This window comes from Triturus cristatus, chromosome 12, assembly GCF_964204655.1.
Source record: "Triturus cristatus chromosome 12, aTriCri1.1, whole genome shotgun sequence".
NCBI lineage: Eukaryota > Metazoa > Chordata > Amphibia > Caudata > Salamandridae > Triturus > Triturus cristatus.
Window position 1 is genome coordinate 803,472,025 of NC_140595.1, and position 22,759 is coordinate 803,494,783.

The 22,759-nt window shown below is 45.5% G+C and overlaps 1 protein-coding gene across 1 annotated transcript; it reads right to left on the minus strand.

The window, feature by feature from the left end:
* Positions 1-399: 399 nt before the first annotated feature.
* Positions 400-21,171, minus strand: LOC146782904 (N-acetyllactosaminide beta-1,3-N-acetylglucosaminyltransferase 2-like). The gene is made up of 2 exons (XM_085639946.1): positions 20,568-21,171; positions 400-2,309 (listed from the first exon to the last, which is right to left on the minus strand). The coding sequence occupies exons 1-2, from the start codon at positions 21,166-21,168 to the stop codon at positions 1,750-1,752; spliced, it is 1,161 nt and encodes a 386-aa protein (XP_085496072.1). The 5' UTR covers positions 21,169-21,171; the 3' UTR covers positions 400-1,749.
* Positions 21,172-22,759: the final 1,588 nt, after the last annotated feature.

Consider the following 22,759-nt stretch of genomic DNA (forward strand, 5'->3'; position numbering starts at 1 on the left):
CTAGGTTTCTGTAGAAAACAAGCGAGGTTAAAGCTTCCACATAACATGCAATTGTATGCACTCAACACCGTCAAAGAATCACAGGCCTTTTGGAATTATGATTGTTTCCCAGGGCATGATGCATGCAGGAGGTCTAGGCCAGGATTTATCAGAGGATTGTGTTGCCCATGCTGTAGCAAGGGCAACTCAATCCTTAAGTCAGATTTACCAAGCCACACAAGACCACCTTGTGTGGCCTTCTGTGGCTCTGTAAATCTGGAGTAAACCAAGGCAGCGTAAGTGCCTTGAGTTGCTACACCCCGGGATGGTGCTACCTTGGTGGAGCATGGGTGTTCCAACACATCCACCATGTATTTTGGTGCATTCCCAGATTTACTTGGACTGGTAAACTTGGGAATGTGTTCAAACTGTAACGCCTTCCTGGTAGAGGCGCAGCAAGGAGAAATTATATTTTCCTCTTTTAAAGTGTGCTGTAATCTGCAGCACACTTAGAAAGAGGAAAATGCCTCTAAGTATTGTTTTGTGTAGGAAGGTGTCCCTTCCTTCACAAAAACAATCCTGCCCACAACACTGGCACCCTTGCATCATGGCAATAGGGTGTCTGCATTGAAGCTAGGCAGCCACAAGTGTGCCAGCACAAGGAAAGTGCAGGAATGCACCATATCACAGAAAATATGGCAAATTCCTGTCCTCTCCATTAGAGGCAGAACATTATCCTGCTATATTGCCAGCATCAAAGTTTGATACATTTGGCCTCTGGTATTTGGTCAGTCCCAGTAGAGATACTTATGGTGGTTGAGCCAGAAGTCCTAAAGATGTTTTGAATTATGTTGATTTATCTTCTGGGGGCTGAAAGGGTTCATGTCACAGAGAAGACAGAGATAATGAGACTGAACACAGGGAAATAAGAAGTCAGCTAAGTATCAAGGGTGAAGCTGATATGAGGGTTCCTCCAGGCTCTGGATCTTCAGCTGGCTGGCTTTGCTCTCAAGGAGGTCAGTGAAAGTGATGGGACAACTGCAAACAGAACAACAGTTGCACTTTGGAGTAGGTGAGTCTGAGGAAAACTGTGGTCATCCATGCCTCAATCAAGGGCTTCGAGAGCTTATGATTGGTTGTGTGCGTTGATGACATGGAAGTAGAGCAGTGTGTTGTTGAGGTAGGAGTGGAAGAGGTTTCTAGTTGCTTACACATATCTGACCTCCAGCACGGAAGGTTTACACCCCACCTCAATGTGACCTGTCCAGCCTGTTGATTGACCATGGTCTTTCCAGAATGGACCGTTCTATCAGTCTTGTGATTTGTCCTTGTGACACAATAAAAAGTCTGTGTTTGTTTTTACATTGATATCCAGCTCATTCTTCTGTTTGGCATTTGCAGCCAGTATGCGATTTAAGGTGCAGTTTTGAACTCATATTGCTGAACGACTTCATCAGGTTACCTTTACTCTGTCAACAGAAGAAATAGTGTCTTACCCACACTGTCACTGATGGTCCAGCTTGGACAGACCAATTAGTGGAAGTGTCTGAAAGGTAACCTCACATAAAAGCAGAGGAACCCATAAGCTTTACTTTTCATCAATCCACGTTCCATTACTAGTTCCCTGAACCCCCAAACACACCTAGAAGAGACAGTCATAGCCCTTCCTAGTCTAATCGAGCCCAGTGAAAGCGCGGATGCCATATGCTAAAAATAAGAGAGCATCCCTGACTTGTCCCAGAGGGCCATGTAAAGGCACCATCATGTTTTTTAGCTTTTGTTTAAACGTCTCACAGAAGGGCCTGAAAACTTTGCCAATAAGAAGAGGCTCATGATTAAAAGAGCAAAGATCAGAAGTACAGTGATCCAGAAGGGCCTTGGGTCGCAGGGCTCTTCTTTCTGGACATCCTCCCAGATGTTAATCAGCTCTTCTGGATTGAGGCCATGGACGACCAGCGCCTCCTTGAAGGCACATCTGCTGTGCCACAAGTGTCGCATGCCTTGGACGCAGAAGCGGAAGTCATGCCGATACGTCAAACCAGCTGCCAAGCCCAGGAAGCCAAAGTAGACATCATCCAGCGGAAAGATGGGCATCCAAGTGGAGGCATGGTATAAGGCAGGGATGAAGGTCCCTGGTATGATGTACCCACCACCAGCTGGGTACATTGGGTATTTGCCGCTAGGGTACATAGCCTCCGTGATTTTGTACTTTCCATATCGTTCAGTGTCGGATCCTTTGTGGATGTAGCCGTGGACTGCTGCGGAGACATTCACCGTCTCCTTCAGGTATTTTACCAAGCCGAGGGGGTTCACATACTCATCGTCATCACCTGCCGAAAAGAAGAGAAAGGTGAGGATGGTTAATGATGAAAGTTGTTGATGTTTTTTATATTTGCACCTGAACAGTTGATCTCCAGTGACCAAATATTGTAGAGGACTCTGAACCAAGAATCAGAATTACTGTGAGAAAGGTTCCCAGCAATACTTCCATGAATTACTTAGTGTATATTTATTTTTGTTTGTACACATTTCAACCAGAAATACTTTTTGTTGGATGCATAAGAACTTAAACAGATGGTGGAAACATTAACCATGGTGGTGGGGTGAAGATGAGACAGAGAATAGATGGCACTAAAGTCATTTAAAAAAACCTTTTTAAACTAAAACCCTGACAAAGATTATTGTGTCTTCTTCTTGTATTTCCTGCATGAGGACCACCAGACATCCTTCTCATTGGTTATTGTGCCAATTCACCAACCATTCAAACCAGCATCTTGTCCTCAATACGTATATAGTGTCACAGTTAGAGTCCTGATATGAACTGAAAACACATACTGGCTCAGAGTCTTGCATTATTGGACGATACCATGGCAATCGATGGATATAGGATACTAGGTTCGCACCACCCTACTCCATGGAAGATACCACTAGTAAAACGTTGCTTGCAAGGCAGTGCATAAAATGTGATAAAACATTCAAATACAGAAGTGGCATTTACAGATGGGGCTCCATACAATTTTCTAGGCTAGGAATATCTGTCCAGGGTTAATACTGCACCTCTCACAGGTGACTGCACTGTTACAGAACAGGGGTCGTCTCACTGGGCCTGGAAGTTAAGTTGGGTTTCTAGGGGCAACTCACCAATCCTTCTAACAAGTACTGCCTTTTACCTCTGGGTCTCCATGGACTGGACCTTCCTGCAAGCTCACTGAGAAGTCCAATCTAAAATTCAAGGGCCTGACCATCAGCGGGTAGGGAGGTGTAACAATCAAATGTTAATGTTGGGGGAGCGGGGAGTTATGTAGGTTTAGAAACTGAAAACCCTACAAACACATATAAAGACACAAACAAGATTGTGTTATGACTTTAAAAAAGAAATACCAAGATTGTTCACTGATAGGTCCAACACTTTCTAACCACATTGGGACTATCCTTCTTCTCCAAAGCATTGCGGCACAGTCGGTGCAAGAAACACATGGGCACGTAGAGCGCTCGGTTTTTGACACTATTCATGCTCCTGCATACTGTTGCTCATGTGTGCCCCTCGTGCACTTTCTTATTAATAAAGTTTTCACCAACTAATGCAAACATAATTTGAAGCTAGCCTACAAATAGTGTCTTATGGGCTCCAGGATCAATCGCGATTCTGATATAGGATTGTAATTTAACATCTTATGGTGCAGGTTATAGAGTAAAGGGCTTAGCGCTGCTACCATCTTCTTCAATGTAACTTTTGACCTCTAATGGGCCTTTGTACCCTTGATCAGTTCCATCTGTTGAAGGTCGCCCTCGGTGCGTTCCCTAAGCGCTGGCTCAGTTGGTTCATGAATCATGACCTATATTTTGTTTAATTTTCCGGATTTCAGGCCGATTTCACAAGAAAGGAGTTTGCGCTGGTAAAATGCGCACTTGCGTGTTCAGTGCTAATGCCTCTTTTGAAAGTTGCCTCCTGCTGCTAGGGCCTGGTCTTTTGCTGTGTGAGGAAACCGAAACAGCCCCAATTACTTCCGCTTGGCTAGCGAGTTAGCACTTGGCAGCCATGTGCCAAACAACACTCTCCCTCCTGACCCTGGCGCACATAAACAGACACACACTCAGGGAGGTGGCGACGTGCTGGTGGGTGCAGTGAGGGAGGTTTGGGGGGGCAGGGCGTGACTATACCAGCAAGTTAAAGCCAAAATTGTTCGCTTCAGTGTTGAAGGGGAGGAAAGAAGTAATACCTTTCCAGGAAAGGTATTACTTCTTTGTCATGATGAAACCAATTGCTATTGAACACTTCTCCAAGTAGCCGGGATCGCGCACTTCTATACGGTGCAGCTTTTTATGCGGTTGTACATTCTGAAGCAGCGCATTGATTCAACAAGATAATATGCGACCTCCCCCGAAACAGTGGCTTCTATTTCCGCGCTGTTTTCTTTATCTCACAAGTACTGCTACCTCGCTGAGGCCGGCAATCAAATATGTAATCACACAAATACGCGAAATTTATAGCAATTTTACACTGACTCACTCCATTTGGCCTGCCACTGCAAAATGATAATAGAACATCATGCTGCAGTAAGGAGGAGAGCCTGAGGCCAGATCACATTCATCACTTAAGAGGCATTGATTGGCACAGGTACCGTACAGTAGCAGAATACACGCAGTCTCGTAGAAATAACACCGGCCTTCCGCATTGTAGTTTCTACCTAACTTTTCAAAACATTCCCATTACAGTTTGCATTGCATTGCCTGCTCAACAATCTCGTTGCTATCTCTGAATAATTGTAATACTGATCTGTTGAGAATGGGACCAGATTTACCATACCACACTAAATGCCCACCACTGTGACCTCCCCCCCCCTCCATAGCACAAGATCACTAAATTGTACTGATAAAGGAGATAATTGTATGTTATGGTTACAAGGCCAGTGTCATATGTCGAAATCCCCAGTGACGCCAGGAAATGCTAGAGAGGAGGGAAAGGAAAGGGGGGAATAATGGAAATTTGGGGGAGAAAGTAGGAGGAGATAATGAGAAAAACATCCTGTTCACTCATAAGCTTGATAAAGGATCCATTTTGCCCTTTAGGAGCAGGTCCATGTACACCATTGCACAGTAACCCAGGTCTGTGAGGTGCAGCACTCGTAGATATTTCGGGCAAGAGTTCTCAAAATGCATTTGTGAGAAAATTTAAGCAGGGGCTCCACTGCTTCTCAAACTGTTGCGGCTGGTGGTTTACTGTAGCTGAGATCTTCTCCATGATCAGGGTGTGGTACAGCTTGTGAAGCCAGTCGATATCTTCCGGCATGTCACCCACACCCCAATGACCGTTCACTGTTTGCATGTGAATTATAGATGTGCACGTTGTAGGCGTTGAAACAGCTGGGCGTAAAATGAGAAGCTACAGAAAAAGTCCCAGCGCCATTAGCACATGTAAAATGTTTTTAGATACATATTGTTCATACTGACTGCTGAGACATGGTTAGATATGTCCTTGTTGGCCTCAGATTCCTCCAAATTAAAATCCGGTTTGATCTGCTTTATTACATCAGAAAAGGCTAATTTTGTTGGCTCTTAGGGCTCAGTGCACTTTACCACCGTCCGCTAACCAGTACTAAAGTGCTTGCGCTCTTTCCTTTCAAACTTGGTAAAATTGGCTGACACCGAATTGGCAAATTTAATTTACTTAGAAATGTGGTTCTGCATATACATAGGGACTGTACATTAAATGCTGCTAGTGGGCTTGCAACACTTATTGTGCCACCCACTCAAGTGATATTCCTCATGTAAAGCACTATGATACCTCCGGGTCTCAACTGTCACATGTGTCATGCCAGGGTCTTTGTGTTAATTTTTCATGCTTTCTAGCCAGGGTGCCATTTGAGACATTTCCATGCCTTCTGGCAGCCTTGGTGCTTATGTGTGACGTTTCCATGCTTTCTGGCCTGGGTGCTTATGTGCGCTATTTCCATAGTTTCTGGCCTCCGTGACCTGGAGGCTCATGTGTGACACTTCCATGCTTACTGGCCTGGGTGCTTATGTGTGACGTTTGCATGCTTACTGGCCTGGTGTGACCACCAGGCCTGGGTCAGTGCCTAGGTGCTTATGTGTGACACTTCCACACTGTCTGGGCTCAGTGGCCTGTGTGCTCATGTGTGACTTCACATGCTTAATGTGTGACAACGTACAAAATAAAAAAATCAGAATGTAGTTTTTATTCTGTAAAGTTGACGTTGAAACGGTCTTAAAAAAAAAAAAGCCTAACACGCATAGCACTTTTTGTTGAAAAATCAAGAGTGGCCCGAAGGGTGTTGTGATCATCACAGTACGGTCCCTTAAAGAGTCCTGGGCAGCAATGTATGCAATTTCAATCTCTTTTACACCTACTCAGGAAGTAATCTGCAGGTTGTAATTTCAGTCTGTACTGTGCTATCTCTGAGCATGTCCTAGGGAGTGGACTCCATTCTTCAGTTGTGATCTTATTCTGTTTTACACCATGCCTCAGTCGGACTCTGTTCAATGAAGCAGTTTCTCCTTCTGTTGAGATTTTATTTTCTGTGGTTTCTCTGAGTCTGTCCTAGGAAACACTCTCTTGAAGAGTTATGATCACTCAACATTGTGCAGTCTATTCGTGACACATGATCCGAAACTTTAATATGCTATTTCTTACAACTGCACTGGAGAGAGGCCTCTCACTCTGTCTTGGCCACCACTCCCATGCGATCTCACACGACCATGTGCCGTCTCTCAACAAATTCTGAGAAGCGATCAGAAAAATAATTTCAGGCTATGTTGATACTTTTGTGGACGCCAGGCATGTGCAGATAGACTGATGGAAAGAACCAAACAGAAGGCACTGACATCATTATTAATGCTGATACCCCAAAAAATAATTTTAGTGTTAATGATAATACTTCCCAATGAAAACGTACATGACAGAAAAGGAGCCAATTATTGAGATTTCTTGAGTTGGAATTATTTACATGTTTGAAATTCATAACATGTGTCTGCAAGAGAATGGGTGATCCTCTATTTACCACGTTATAGCTGCCTGAATCTGTGGGATTCCCTGTTTAGGAAATGAAATTGTGCAAAGCATGCTCGAGGCACACATCTCAACAGTTTCTGTATACCATATAACCAAGCCCCATGCATTAGATGTAGGATGTATTGCTTGCTGCTATAGTTTATTATTGCGTTATAACCTGTACAGTAAAGCCTACTCTTCTCTCTTTAATGCCTATAAGTTGGCATTGACTCTTTCCTCCTCTCAGGTGGCTTGTGAAAGAACTTTTTCGAAGCTCAAGTACATCTTGAATAGGCTGCGTAATTCTCTCTCTCAGTCACGTTTGGAAGCCTTTATGCTTATGTCTGTGGAAAAAGATGCTTTAATGCGAATTAGCAATGAGAAAATCATTGATCTTTTTGCCTCCAAAAGCAAATTGATGCAAGGCATGTTAACACTTTAAAATGTGAGCTTAAGTTACCACATTTCTTAGCTGAGCATTTAAAAAATATATTTTCTTTGACGGTTGCACTCTGGACATGAAAAGCATTTGACTTTTGCACGTTACCGTCAACATTTCGAGGGCCATTTATAAATATTAAACATCGCAGTGCAATAACCAGAGATGACCTCCTTGCGTTGGCTCTCTTTGAGCCTGCTTTGCACCACGCACACACCTTTGTACCATGGTGAAAGGCTGTGTGCATTACGTTTAGCATAGGTTTTGCACTGAAACAACAAGTAATATACATCCACTACAAAATCCTATGCTTGTCTTAAATCTAGGTCTACCTTTGTTAGTAGGTAACATCAAAACCCATGGGTGGTTGCTTGGGGACTTGCTCCCACATCTCATCTGTGAAACATCCTCTTGACACAAATTAATACAAAGTGCAATTGAATATATCACTTGTTTGAGAAGAAGTACGTTATTATGTTTTTACAGTGTTTCATATTAAGGATTTGCTACTACAGGCAGGTCATGTTAACTGTTTACAATGTCAATATGCACACAATCATAATGTTGTGCAGTGTTGCACTTTTATATAAGATGCTTTATTTGAGCACTGTTTACAAAACTCAGGATAGAAAAATCATTTAATGTTTGCACATTGTCTTGTACACTATTTACTCTGAACCTTTGCACAATTGTTTGAAGTTAAGTGCGTTTTTAAATGTCTTTATGCTATTTTATATGAAGAATAAATTGGTTATATTTAAATTCATGTTTCGTGCTCGACATTTCATTTTTTAGTGTTCTCTGTAGGAATGTCTGTGAGTTATGACTATGTATCTTGGCGCTCCTCAAGGTAGTCATTTACTATGCTTTAAAAGTTAATACAATCTAATATATAATGAAAAATGTGTTGAAAAATGCTTTTTCTTTTGGCTTTTTCTGTCTCCCAAATTTCTTGGGGGGGGACAAGTTCAACCCTCCAAACTCCCCCTAGTAGTGGTTGCTCACTGTGCTTGCTCGCTACACACCATGTAGGGGCTGGTCTCACTTTTACTTCTCTCTGATTTACTACTTGTACCTATTTTTGGTGCTCTCTGAAAGAATGTCTATGGGTACATATGACTGGGTGGGTAACCTGGTGCTCTTGAAGGTCATCATCTACTATTTACTGTGCTCTGAAAGTTGATACAATTGAATATGTAATGAAAAATGTGCTGTAAAATTCACCATTTTGGTCGGTTGTTTTCCAAAATTTTCTTGGGGGAAGAACCCCCCCCAAACACCCCTAGTAGAAGTCGGGCTCGCTCGCTGCGCTCGCTCGCTACGCGCCGGACGGGGGCCGGTCTGCCGAATTTTGCCAGGGCTGCTTTCAGTTCCCAGTCCGGACCTGCTCAGGGTCGTGGAATGTCTTGTCAGCATCTTTTTCAGTCTTACATGTTCAGTGCCTGTAGCTCCTGAATGAATCCACAGCTTACCTTTCTTCAGTCGGACGCACATGGTCGGGGTCCTTATGTCGAGATGAAGTATTAGGGGTGCGCAGCGTGCGAAGTTCAGGTGTGATCCGTGGATCCAGGGGTTCCAGGTCTGTGGCGCCCTCTGGGGACTGAGCAATCTGGGCACAACACAAAAGGTGAAGGCTGCATAGGGCAGGCATGGTGGAGGGATACAACCTTTGTCGTTGAGCAGAGTGTAATGAGGCCCCCACACTCTCGGGGTTCATCTTTGTAACTCTGCCAGACACACAGTGATAGTCTGCAGGAGCTGGTAGCCAAGGGGTCACCTTTACATACAGTGTCCAGTGTTCATTTTAGTGCGAGAGGTAACAAGGCTCCCATGCTTCCCTGTTTCACCTGTTACTCTGTCAGACACAGAGGGATGGTCTGCAGGAACTGGTACTCGAGGGGTCTTCTCACATCAAGTGTCCAGAGTTAATGTCACTGCCGGAGGTAACAAGGCTCCCACACTTCCTTGGTTTACCTCTGTTACTCTGTAGGACACCAAGTGATGGTCTGCAAGGAGCTGGTACTTGAGGGGTCTCCTCACATGCAGTGCCCAGGGTTAATGTCAGTGTCGGAGGTATCAAGGCACACTTACCTGTTTTTTTTCAATTCTTCTAACAAATACAGACAAGGAAAATAATGTTGTTCATCTGTATTTCAGTGTAAAAAGGAGCCTTAGATATTGCACACCCCCTCAAACTTTAGAAAGCAAATTAAACTAATCCAATTATATAAATTATAAATTTCAGACACATATACAAATACCCTCATACATATAAGTCATCAGAATCGCTACAAAATCTTGGAGCCTTTACCCACAAGTTCTTCAATCCTTCACAGCACCTCAGTGGAATAAAACTCATCCCACACTTGCAAATTCATCTTTTATTTAGAAACAATGCCCATTCCTTCTGATCAATCAACAAGATTTCTTAAAACACATATCCACTCTCGACGTATCGATTACTGATGTGAGTTATTTTTTCCTATTGCTTGCTTTACCGAAGGGCAAGAGGGTACCTAGTGCTCTTCACTCCACCCTTGCCATAGAAGGAAGGGGATCTTTGGTCAATGGTGGAGGGTGTATTTGTTTTCCACCCCGCCTTGCCTAAGAGTGGGGGTAGTTTGTCCTGGTAAACAGCATTTACAACGCTATCTCCACAATGCATGCCATTACAACACAGTTGCTACAATGACCGTGTTGTTTGTACGCATACCATTACATCGCAAGTCATTAGTACGACTTGCTGTGGGGGGCGCAATGGTGTTGGATTTAGAATCCAACACCTTCCCTACTGTTGCGCAGGCTGGAGTTGGAATAGTAAATGATACTATTCCTAATTGCAGCGCACCACCTAAAGTAAGTCGTTGTAATGACTTGCGATGTAATGGTATGCGTTCTAACAACACGGTCATTGTAACGTCCGCGTTGTAATTGCATTGCTATGTATTCACATGCGTTGTAAGGGTATATATATTCTTTGAACCCTCACACACCTGTCTTGACCAGGTATGTGGCTGTTTACAGGCAAGGCGTAATCCGGATCCCGTGCTGCAGAGACTCATCAGGTTGTGTGTTTTTTTATGTAAGTCAGTGAAGGTGTCAAAGAGGCAGACCACATGGACGGTTTGACACTCAGAGAGACTCAGAGGCAGGCGAGGCTGGGCTTCATTGAACTGAAGCCCAGTCCTGCCTCTAATTTTCAGTATAATGTAAGCAACAGCATTTGCCAGTGTGGTTCTCTGGGATGAATATAAGGTGTTGTAATACAGATTCTGTGAGAGAGGGAGACAATTAGTTTTGTCAGGGAGCAGGCTCCGGGCAGCAGCAATAGCCAAGTGGCAGGAAGAGCATGTTAGTTTAAGCACGTTGGATAGAAAAGTATCTCACAAATCAAGAGAGCAAGGTGCGGTGGTCGCTCCTTTTCCTATAATTCAGCAAAACTGTGGAACTCTCTTCCCCTCCATCTGCGAGCAGAGCCCAACCTACTGCCTTTCCGCAAACTCCTAAATACTTTCCTTTTCAACAAACCCTTATAGACCCCAGCAACCTCCTTGCCCACATTTGTCTGCAGCGCTAGGATGCCTCAGGGTAGCTACCGCGCTTTACAAATATTCTTTTCATTTCATTTCAATGTGGCCATACCTCACTAAGCATGCACCTCATCCTGGAATGGTCCCCGGCGCTATAATGTGCAACTAATGCATTTTAGTGCGGTGTTGCAGACACCAGCACTATAAAGCATTAGTCGAATGTCTGATGCAGGTAAGCCGCCAACAGCCTGCTCGTTTCTGCTTGGGGAGAGCAGTGCCACTACTGTCAACGCTGTGGAGACTTAATCTCCCAACATCCACAGCTTCATAGGACTCACGCTCATAAGCGTGCTACATTCCCACGGCAGTGTAAGCCGCCATCAGCCTGCTTGTTTCTGCTTGGGGAGAGCCATGCCACTACTATCACCACTGGGGAGACTTCATCTCCCAACATCCCGTGCTTCAGAGGGCTCTCGCTCATTAGCGCACTATGCTCATGCAGCAGTGCAAGCCGCCAAGACCCTGCTTGTTTCTGCTTGGGGAGAGCCATGCAACTACTATCACCGCCGGGGAGACTTCACCTCCCAACATCCCCTGCTTCAGAGAACTTGCCCTCATATGCGCGCTACGCTCCCACTGACAGGGACTCGCATGGGGACACGCCCGTGAATCGCCCGGGCAAAGCCTGGGCCAAGGGCGGGCCCATCCAAGCCTGCAGATCCCGGAGGAGGCTGGGCCTCCCTTTAACAAGTCAACCCCATTCATCTTCAGTAGAATAGGGAAGAAAAAGGCAAATCAGACAGCTACGGAAGAGGTAACGATTACTTCATTAGATAATTTTTTGGCGAAAGCCACAACTGCTTTGGACAAAGAAATTACAATTGCAGAGAGGAGGCTGTCATTGGGAGCCGGGGGGTGTTTAAATGACCTTCTCCATTCACCTGGTCGGGTTGTTCCCCCTTTATCAGCTGACCAGCCCATTGTTTTCGATCCCCCCAAACAACTGTGCCTACACCAGTCTGTTCTGCTGCAAACCAGTCATCATCCAAGGTAGCCATCCTCACTGCTAAAAGGAAAAGAGGGCCACCCAAACCTGCCCTAGCTACCATTGCCAAAAAAACAAGAAAGGGCAATTCTTCTCAAGACGCCGCAACCACCCCAGCCCCCTTACAGAATAATGCTACATTGGCCTTGAAATGGCAGGATGTCAAAGCGAACGTTAAAAAGCGTATAGATCCGATCGTTTCTCGACTAGACGTTAGTGAACGTACTTCTGCTGATCTGGTGGCCAAACAAACTACTGACACAAACTGTGTTACAGCCGGGGGGAGGGGGGCAATTTGGTAGCACCAGCAAATGTCATAGTATTATTACTCATAATCAGCCCCAGGGGCAAGAAAATAAAAACTCGGCTGCAGACAGTCAAAGCACAGGTGGGACTCAACTCATGAATATAGAGATCCCACAAAAGATGGCCCAGTTGAATGTGGTTCCCCCTGGATCTATTAGTAGCATGCAGCAGTTTGGTCCTGAAGGCATTACTCCTAGCGTGTGCACAGCACCAAATAAAGTACAGTCAGCGAGCAGTACCTCAAAAAGAGTAGCAACCCTTTCACTCTGAATTTACCACCTGCGGTGTGGCCCTTTGTGATAATTAGGGTTAATGTCCCACTGATTAGAGCATCCCAAAATTAATTACCTGCCCATTTCATGGCTAATGCTCGGCACGGGTTGTCGCAAGCCACTAATATAGTCCACCTAATACAAGATCGCCTGATTACGGCCGGAAGAATCCCCTGGGTAGGCCCAGATCCAAAATCAATTGAAAATGACTGCATCATCCTTAATTTGGACAACCGCTAGTTGGTGAAGGATCTGTTATGTCAATTACCGATAGCACCTTCCTTACAGTCCCAGATGTTCATCGTCCCGCTGGGCTTCTTCTAGAAACCACCCTCTATGCTTAAAAATAACATTCAAAGTTTAAGACCCCCTGCAAATAATAACTTATTTTGCACCCCTCGGCTGGCTAATAATAATAATATAGTTTTAGCAAATAGATTTGCCTTACTAGAGGACATCGAAATCTGCGATTGACTCAGTCTCTCTTCTAAACCATCACCTCTATTTTGTATATCACATACTTGCGACCATAGAGCACAAGCCCGGGTTAGGGGTTTTTACGGGATCGGCGGCTCGGTCACCACGAGTCTTGACACACACGATCCACCCAGTATGTTATTTGTTGTCCGTAGGGGGGATCCTTTGCCCCAGCCTGAGCAAGGAGTGATTTTAGTCTTCTCATGGAATATAGCCGGCTTCTGTAATAAAAAAAGGTAGCATGGCATGGGAAAGTGAGTTGCAGAATGCCAGAATTATTTGCTTACAGGAAACTTGGGAACAGAAGCCTATCTTCCTAAATGGTTACAATTCCTTTTTTAATCCAGCAGCTCCCTCAAACTCAGGTAGAGCAAAAGGGGGCTTAATAACACTCATTACTAACACTATCCCTTTTGATAAGGTAAATTGTGTAAATAGTTCAGCTTATTTTATATTGAAGTAGCCAGAGGATGGAGGAGGCCAGACTTATTGCTAATACATTTTTATAACAATAATTTTATAAATCCAACAGAAGTGTTTAAAGAATTGAGGCGCACCATGGAGGCACTGCTTTCTCCTCATCCTAGACAGTTATTCATTGTTTGGGTTGGAGATTTTACTACTCATATTTGTAAGCACACTTACCCAAGCATATGTGGGCTAACCGATGTAAATTAATGCGACTCCATAGAAATGGTAGAAATTTGGAAAGAGTGGATAACTTTATGTATTTGGGCATTCTCTTTGCAAAAAACTAAATTGGGCTATAATGGCCAGAAATAGAGTGAACCAGATGACCAAAAGTATATCTGGCCTTTGAATTTTGCAATAAAAATAGGGAACAAACCAATCAAAGAAATGTGAGAAATGTACTCTGCAAGAACATTATTCATAGCGACCTATGGTGCAGCAATCTGGAGTATAGCACATGTTGATTCCTTGCAAGTTATAGAGGACACATTTTTAAAGAGACTACTGGACATCCCCAGTTCATGCTCAAATACTTTAGTCCATAAGGAACTAGGCTTCCCGTTTATATCTGATATTTTAAACATGTCCCCCCTTTTAACTTGGCTCTCGATCTGGAAAAGGGAAATGGTCCCTTTAAATCAAATTGTGTTAAAGGACATTTTATCTTTGGACCGAGCTCCCTCGATTACATTGCTAGCATATGTAAAGCAGCCTTTTAGCAAGCTAAACTTAGAGTTTTTGTTTAACTCACCATCCGAGTGCATATCCTTTTCTAAATCCTGATTAAAAGAACTTTTTATTGCCAAATGCACTCAAGATTGTTGGCAAAATAAAACTCAGTTATTACCTACCGAACATCACCAACTGTGGCAACTGGGCACCAATCTTATCTCTCATTTGTTACGAACATCAGACACCGTTTTACACTGGTGAGATTTAGACTGAATTATATTTAGTTAATGGCTGAGTATCCAGCTTACTTGGTAAACCAGTTGTCTTTATATCCTTGCGACGGTTTTTCCAGCCAATCCATTTCGCATCTTCTATTTTCTGCTCATTTTATAACGCTGAGAGGAAAAAATGTATTATCCCATTACTGAGAAAACAGGGTCAATGCTCGCACAATCAGGCTCTTGAAACTCTTCGACTACCCGAAACACCATACATATGCTTTATGATCGCGTCTTTCTTAATAGCTGTTTTAAAGAGCAGAAAGGTAAATATTAACCCATAAGGGGCACGCCTTAAGAGCTTGTATGTCTGTGTTTGTGACTCTCCGGGTATGCTAAAAGTTTTAATGACCTATATAATTGTACCCCTATTGTTGTCCCTATCAAACCCATATTGGCTAACGTGCTTGGATGAAACTATGACTTTTATTGGATGGCTATTATTTATGATTTTATATACCTTTTATGCATTGATCCAAATGTGAAATAAAGTTGATTGATTGATTGATTGATTGCCTAACCAACTTGCCCACAGTCCGCTACCCCTGTTGCCTTTCTACCTGCTGCCCTCTGTTTGTGTCTCCCCTGCTCTGTTTTCCTTTTCTGCTCATTTTCCTGCCCTACGTTTTGCCTTACTGCTCATTTCTCTGCCCTCTGTTTTGCCCTATTCTGTTTTGCATTTCCTGCTCATTTTTCTGCCCTCAGTTTTGTCTCCATTTTGCCTTTTCTGCTCATTTCTCTGCCCTCGGTTTTGCCCTATTCTGTTCTGTTTTGCATTGTCTGCTCATTTTTCTGCCCTCAGTTTTGTCTCCATTTTGCCTTTTCTGCTCATTTCTCTGCCCTCTGTTTTGCCCTATTCTGTTCTGTTTTGCCTGCTCATTTTTCTGCCCTCTGTTTTGCCTTTTCTGCTTGTTTTTCTGCCCTCTGTTTAACCTATTTCTGCTTGTTTTTCTGCCCTCTACTTTGTCTTTTTCTGTTGTTTCCCTCTTCCCACCGTATCCCACCATCTGTCATTGCCCTCCTCCCGCCACCCAGCACCCCCCTCACCCCTACTTAATGGAGGATGCAGTACAACACCATTGAGCAGGTCCTCATGCCTGCTCACCCTGCGACAGTTCTCATGTCCAGCTTGCTCGCAGTCCGCTACCCTCTGCTGTCTGTCTACCGGCTGCTCTCTGTTTGTGCCTCCTCTGCTCATTTCTTGCTCTATTGTGTCACTTCTAGTCATTTTTCTGCCCTCTGTTTTGGCTTTTTCTGCCCTCTGTTTTGCCTTTTGGCTCATTTCTCTGCCCCTCTGTTTTACCTTTTCTACTCGTTTTTCTGCTCTCTGTTTCACCCTCTTCTGCTCTGTTTTGCCTTTCCTGCTCATTTTTCTGCCCTCTATTTTGCCTTTTCAGCTCGTTTTTCTGTCCCGTTTTGTCTTTTCTGCCCTGTTTTGCCCTCTTCTGCTCTCTCTTGCCTTCCTTCTTGTTTTTCTGCCCGCTGTACTTTCTCTGCTAGTTTCTTGCTGCGTTTTGACTTTTCTGCTTGTTTTTCTGCCCTCTGTTTTGCCTTTTCTGCAAATTTTTCTGCCCTCTGTTTTGCGTTTCCTTCTCATTTTTCTGCCTTCTGTTTTTCTCTCTTCTACTCTGTTTTGCCTTTACTGCTTGTTTTTCTGCCCTGTTTTGCCTTTTCTGCAAATGTTTCTGCCCTCTGGTTTGCATTTTACTGCTCATTAGTTACTGCCATTTCCCCTCCTCCCGCCACTTCTCTCCTCCCGCCACTTCCCTCCTCCGGTCACTTCCCTCCTCCGGCCACTTCCCTCCTCCGGCCACCCAGTGCACCAGCCTCTCCCCAGGACCTACTTAATGGAGGCCAGAGCGCAACCCAATTTAGCAGATCCTTGTGCCAATTCCCCCTGCAACAGTTCTCCTGTCCAGCTTGCCCGCAGACCGCTACCCTCCGCTGCCTGTCTACCTGCTGCTCTCTGTTTGTGCCTTCTCTGCTCATTTCTTGCTCTGTTTTGCCTCTCTGCTTGTTTTTCTCACCTTCCGTTATGCCTTTTCTGCTTGTTTTGCTTCCCTCTGTTTTACCCTCTTCTGCTCTTTCTTCTTCTTTTTCTGCCCTCTGTTTGTACTTCCTCTGCTCGTTTTTTGTTTTGCCTTTCCTGATTGTTTTTCTGCCCTTTGTTTTGCCATCTCTGTTTGTTTTTCTGTCTTCTGTTTTGCATTTTCTGCTCATTTGGAGCCCTCTGTTTTGGCTTCTTCTGCTCTATTTTGCCTTTCCTGCCCTCTGATTTGCCCTGTTTTGCCTTTTCTGCTTGTTTTTCTGCCCTCTGTTTTGCCTTTTTCTGCTTTTTTTTCTGCCCTCTGTTTTGCCTTTTTCTACTCTCTTTCTGCCCTCATTTTGGCATTTTTCTGCTTGCTTTTCTACTCTCTGTTTTGGCCTCCCCTGCTCTTTTTTGCCTTTACTGCTCATTTTTCTGCTCTGTTTTGCTTTTTCTGCTAGTTTTCTGCCCTCTGTTTTGCCTTTTCTGCTCGCTCATTTTTCTGCCCTCTGTTTTGCCTTTTCTACCCGTTTGCTCAAGACCTGTCACAGGGTTAGCTGGCATGATGAAAATTTTGCACCCCAGTGTCCAGAAACTCCCCAGGGCTGACAGTGCGACACTCTACAAATGCTGATTGATTGATGCGTGGTCCTTGGCAGGGCTGCTGATTTTTTTTTTTGCACCTCACCTGCATCCATCCCTCTCTGCCCAAGGGCAAGGGGTAGATGGTTTTGTTTTTTGGCCTACAGACAATGTTCACAAACATCCTGGCCTTGAGTTTTTTTAATATAGGTATTGCCTCCTCAAGTCAAACTCCAATTCTCCCACCCACATGCACCAGATTTATAGTTCATTATCTTGGTAGTCTATGATTTGGAAATTCTATTTTTGAAAATATGTTTTTGCAGTCAATGTTTTCAACTGCTACCATAATAGGTGGGGGGAGGCAAGGGTTCCACCTATATTATAGTTATGGTGGAAACTCCGCCTACCGCTGTGAGGCACATTTTGGGATCTGACAGCCATTTTGCCACTTTATTCAAACATTGGCAGCCAGGGGTGGTGGGGAGTTCTGCCCACTTCGATGCCTCCTCAGGGGTACGAAGCGCTAAATGAATGCAATTTAATTTAGAGATAGTGGGATGATCCCACATAGGCAGAAGAGACCCTCTCTCCCCTTCCCCTGGAGACATTCGCAATCCGTGACTGTGATGTCTAGCAGGAAAACTGAAGAATTCAAACCGATGGCATCATTTGCAATAAGGCTGCAATGACTATAGTCTGCAATAGCGATTAGGGAATATTGAGTTACCAGTATACCGTAGTAAAAAAATCAAGGCCAAAAGTACACAGAAGGTAAGATTATATAGGTAAGAATAGATTTACTATGTTTAATTCTACACCTACTTACCTTGACAATATGTATACATGTAAGTAAATATAGTAAACCCTTCCTTACTTAGACATGGTTACTTTGCTACTATCTTCTGATCAGCCCCTAGTAATGTGCACCAGGAGTGCCAGGGCTTGTAAATGCAAATGCTGCTGGTGGGCTTGCAGCACTGGTTGTGCCACCCACAGAAGCGGCCTAGTAAAATGTGTCTAAGGTCTGCCATTGCAGAACCTGCGTGCAGTCTGGTACTGTCATGCTGACTGCGCAAGTGCACCTACTTGCCAGTCCCTAAACCTTCCCTTAACTACATATTAGTCACCCCTATGGTAGGCCCAAGGGCAGGGTGCATTGTAAGCATAAGGTAGGACATGCCCTGATGTGTGTGGAATGTCCTAATAGTGAATTACAGCCATTTTCGTTTTTCACTATTGGAAGGCTACCTGCTCTCCATAGGCCAGGATGGGCTGCTGGAATTATTACACTCTATAATCCCAGCGGACTCAGAGAGCATGGTAGAAAGTCAAGTTTAGTATGCCTGAACTCAGAATAATAAAATACTTCTTTTAGTAAAGTTTATTTTAATATCCTGTGTTTGTAAATACTACTTTTAGAAAGTTAGTATTTACTTGCCTAACCATTTCAGTCCGCCTCTGCTGTGTGTGTGTGTGTGCTGGCTAGTTTCAGTGAGGGCCAGGGAAGGGGAATTCCAGGAGACAGGGCTGGCTGCCAGGTGGTGGGTAGAGAGATTACACCAGGATGGGTGGGAGGAGTACACCTTGACTCTGAATAGGGCTGTGCTCTGCCACCACAATGCTGGCTCCGCCCCCTGTGGAGCGGCTGATGTCTCTGCCCTGTGCACTGAAAGGAAAGAGCAGAGTCACCACAACAAAGTGCTCCAAAACCGGACCAAGCCAGGCACAGGCCCCCTGGTCACAAAGAACAAAAGAAACTGTGTATAAAAGAAGGAGCCCTGCTCCTAAGAAATTATATCCTGTTGACGCCAAGAGGAAACTCTGCCTGAAGAGAAGGACCTGGGAAAGCTACATGGAGGACTACTGTCTCTAGCCTAAGAGACTGGCCTGTGGTGGGTGCCTTGCTGCAAGAAGGAGAGAGGAAGAAAAGACTGAAAGACTTTTTGTTCACTTGTGCATCTGAAACAATCTCCAAGGGCTTGCTTGTGAGCTTGCCTCCTGAACTGCGCTCCAGGAACAGTGGGCGCTACCCCTCCCTGGAAGAAGGGAACTGCTGCTGGTGAATTCCCCCCTTCAGCGCTGACTCCGGAGATCTGAGTGCGACGGAGACGCTGTCCTGCACTCTGAGAACCTGTGCGTCCTCATCCCGCCGAGCAAAGTGACCTCTGGACGACCGTGCCGCAGTTAGCACCGTAACGGCCTGCCCCACCTGGCCGGAGCACCGCGAACTGCTGCCCCCTCGAGCCGGAGCTCGCAACGCAAGAACGGACCGTCCGGTCCAAGCAACGAGCATCTGTGGCCCCCGAGCCGTAGAGCCCACTGTCAAGACCGCCTGCACCTGAGTTCGCCTCTCCTGGATGACACCCTGTTGGCAGTGCCTCGCCGCTGGATTCACTTCAAGCTGCTACCCCTCCCTCTTCCGCATCGCGACGGACGTCAAAGTCAAGAGGCGCCCCACAACGCATCGCTGCCCTCTGAGAAGCAGGACCGCACCGCGACATGGGACGCCCCCCTCTACGACTGCTGAGTCGCCTCGACACCTCAAGAAGAAACAAGGTACTGTGCGCTTTCAGAAACCTCAGCGTACCTGTAGCATACGGCTGTAGCGTAGGCGAACTGTGCGCTTCCAAGATCCAAGCGTACCTGCAGCATACGGCTGCAGCGTAGAGAACTGTGCGCCCTTTTTACCCCCCAGCGTACCAGCAGCGTACGGCGGCCTCACTGAGAACTGTACGCCTCGTCGTAGGCAACCCATACGGCCCGTACTGCCTCGAGATCATCGGCCCCGTACACCTGCTCACGCGGGAAGCGTGAAGTATCATGGAGATCGTCCCGAAGAGCGGTACAATGCGTACAAAGAGCAGTACGTCGCGTACGGAGATTGCTACGACGCGCACAGAACCCAATGAGGTGCAGTCAGCACCCAGCCTTGAATTTATAAGAACTGTGGCATCCTAAATCGTAACAAGTAACTGGAACCCCTTTCAAAGCCTAAAGACTGTATTTAAAAGCCTGCTTAAGAAATCTATATAAAGAGCAATATTTTTACTAATACCGTCTGGTGCCTCTGTGTGGTGGGTTGGTGATTATTGTGGAACATTGCAAGTGCTTAACCATATGTGCTCTAGTGATTAGCCTGACTGCTCGCGCCACACTACCTAGAGGGTGAGCAGGGGTTGTCTGCTGAGAGCAATCCTTTGCCCTGACTTGGAGGAGAGGGTCCCTGCTTGTCGCAAGTGCATACCTGCGCCAACCAGAGACCCCCGATTCTAACAGCTATCATCTCCTCTTGAGGCGAATACTGAACCAGTGGCACATGGGCTTCTGCACTTGTCTAAGGAGTGAGTGCAGACAGCAGCTCCTGGTCATTCATTTGCTGATGACCATCAGTGAGTCAAGGGAGGCCCTGGAGACTTACTACCAATGTAACAACCTCACTACAGCTCCACATCCAATTCACAAACATCATCAGACGTACCTTTGAAGATAAAATCCACCTCCTTGCAGTTGTAGTGCAGCCACTCAATGAAGCAGCGCTCCTTCAGCGACAAGTTGTGATGGCTTTCAGCAAAGTCCCACAGAAGGATGTCCTTATGTGCAGCATTCTCCTCTGCCACCTGCTGCATCTGTGTCTGATCCGGGGACTGTGCCATGAGAAAGACATGCTTGACCACAAAGTCAGAGAGCTGCTCATCTCTGGCCCAAGTCTGGCGCAGAGCAACTCGCCTCCGGAACGCTTCTGGGTGGGATTTGGTGGCCAGCAGGAGGAGAGACTTATTCTGTGCCACACGACAAAAGTTCAGCCTTTCCTGCTGCAATCGGCACTGGTGATGCTGAAAGTAGGGGAATTCTGATTGGTGCTCATGCAGGTTGAGATGGTAGACGAACATCCCATCAGACATCTCCAGGGAGGAGTGACCAGAAAGACGCCGAGACTCAGAAACAATTAAAAGATCAGTTTTCCTTGTGGACCAGGTTCTGTCTGCCTGCATGGTGTGCAGCAGAGCACAGAGCAGCAGAGAGATGCACACCATCAGCAAAATACCGCATCTTTTCAGGGCCCCCCTCGGCAGCCTCATAGCTCTTCCTTATTCACCTGGGTGGAAGGAAATGGAGACGATGACATACATATGTATGGACATGTTGGTGACAGAAAAGTATTAAAGGCTATTTCCTATCCAGCTACAAAACAATGAGCATTTTTCTTGCAATCTATATCTTACACTGGGCTTAAACTGTCCCCGTCACCAGGCAATGGGTTTGCTCCTGGACTGTTTGCAACCAGTTTTTGAATTTTCTTCCAAAACACCTGTTGGAACCAGATTCAATACATTTTTAATTATTTCACTGAATGACACCCTGGTGTCACCATTGTGTATATTTATTGCACTAGGAATGGGGGTGTGCACAGTTTTTACTTCACCTTCATGATGGTACAGTTGTAAACATTCACCTAGTCAAAGGTCCCTGAGTTAGCACGAGGTGAAGTAAAACTGATCCGGTCCCAATAAAGGCCAGATTTCCAGGCACAAGGTGTCCTGCCATGAGGACATCCTGCATCCGGAAACCGGTGGCGACTATGAGAAATTCAGTGCTTAATCTGTGCAGGTGGTTGCAGCTGCTGGGCACCTGACCTCATTTTTAGGTACTAGGACTTATTTTTCATTATCAGTGCAACAGAGAGAAATACAGAAAGGGAGACACAAGGAGGAGAAAGATGGGAAAGCATTCACAAAGGGAGATATGAAGGATAAAATGAGTCTGCAAGAGTGAATTGATTAAAAGAGAGAAGTGGTGTAGAGTTGTGAAAGAAAGAGGGGTGCATTGGCATTAAGACTAGGCCGCATTCGTATTCTGTAGCACTAGTGACACCTCCGAAAGAAACCTTTGGACGCCGGCATCTCTTTTTTACTCTACACATTAATCACTAGGCATGGTGGTGAGTGGGTGGTGCCACGTGGCAGAAGAGGATGGAAGGACGGTTCAGCACCCTGCCAGCAGAAGGGTATAGGTATATTATGGGGGGACTGTGATCCGGCAGGAGACAGTTCTTATAGGTTGCACCGCTGTGAACAAGGATGGAGGAGGGAGGCAGGGAGATACCGTATGGAAAGTGTGGGGATGTTGAGGGCATGAGACAAGAGCTATGGGTTACTGTTGAACCATAGCTGTTCACATACTGCCCTTGTGGTCTCTTCACTACAGCCATGGCGGTCTCAGCATTTGCCGCAGTGAAGAGCGGGGGTGCTGGAGGGGAGCAGGGGGCGGGGCTGTTGCCGCCCCGAGTTGGCAAGTGATAGCAGGGGAAGCAGCCACCTCCAAAACTCATGCCACCTGTGGCAGACCGGCCCCCCTAGCTACACCACTGACTGGAGCACAAATGGTCTCCCACTGAATCTACTCTTCTTTTTCCTTTTAAAGTATGAAGGTTTGTACTTTGTTTTCTCGTCCAGTTTTGAAAAAAGAAAGAATTTGGAAAGTTGCCGGTTGCAGGGCTGTACACCTCTGCATACCCTTAACTAGAAATTCTTCTCTCCTGGAAAATGAATAGTCTTTTTATGGCCAAACGGTCTCATGAGTCTGGGGGAGCTGTGTTGCTCTGCCCCTGTTTGTCTTTGACTTTGTCCTGTGACAATCTGTGTTTTCTTTGGCATTCTAGAGCCCCACCAT

Bases quoted from the DNA above. Each gene is read 5' to 3' on its own strand.
- LOC146782904 (XM_085639946.1), bottom strand. From the start codon at position 21,168: ATGAGGCTGCCGAGGGGGGCCCTGAAAAGATGCGGTATTTTGCTGATG. The intron at 2,310-20,567 runs GTACGTCTGATG...TCTTTTCGGCAG, and splicing joins GGTGGATTTTATCTTCAAAG to GTGATGACGATGAGTATGTG.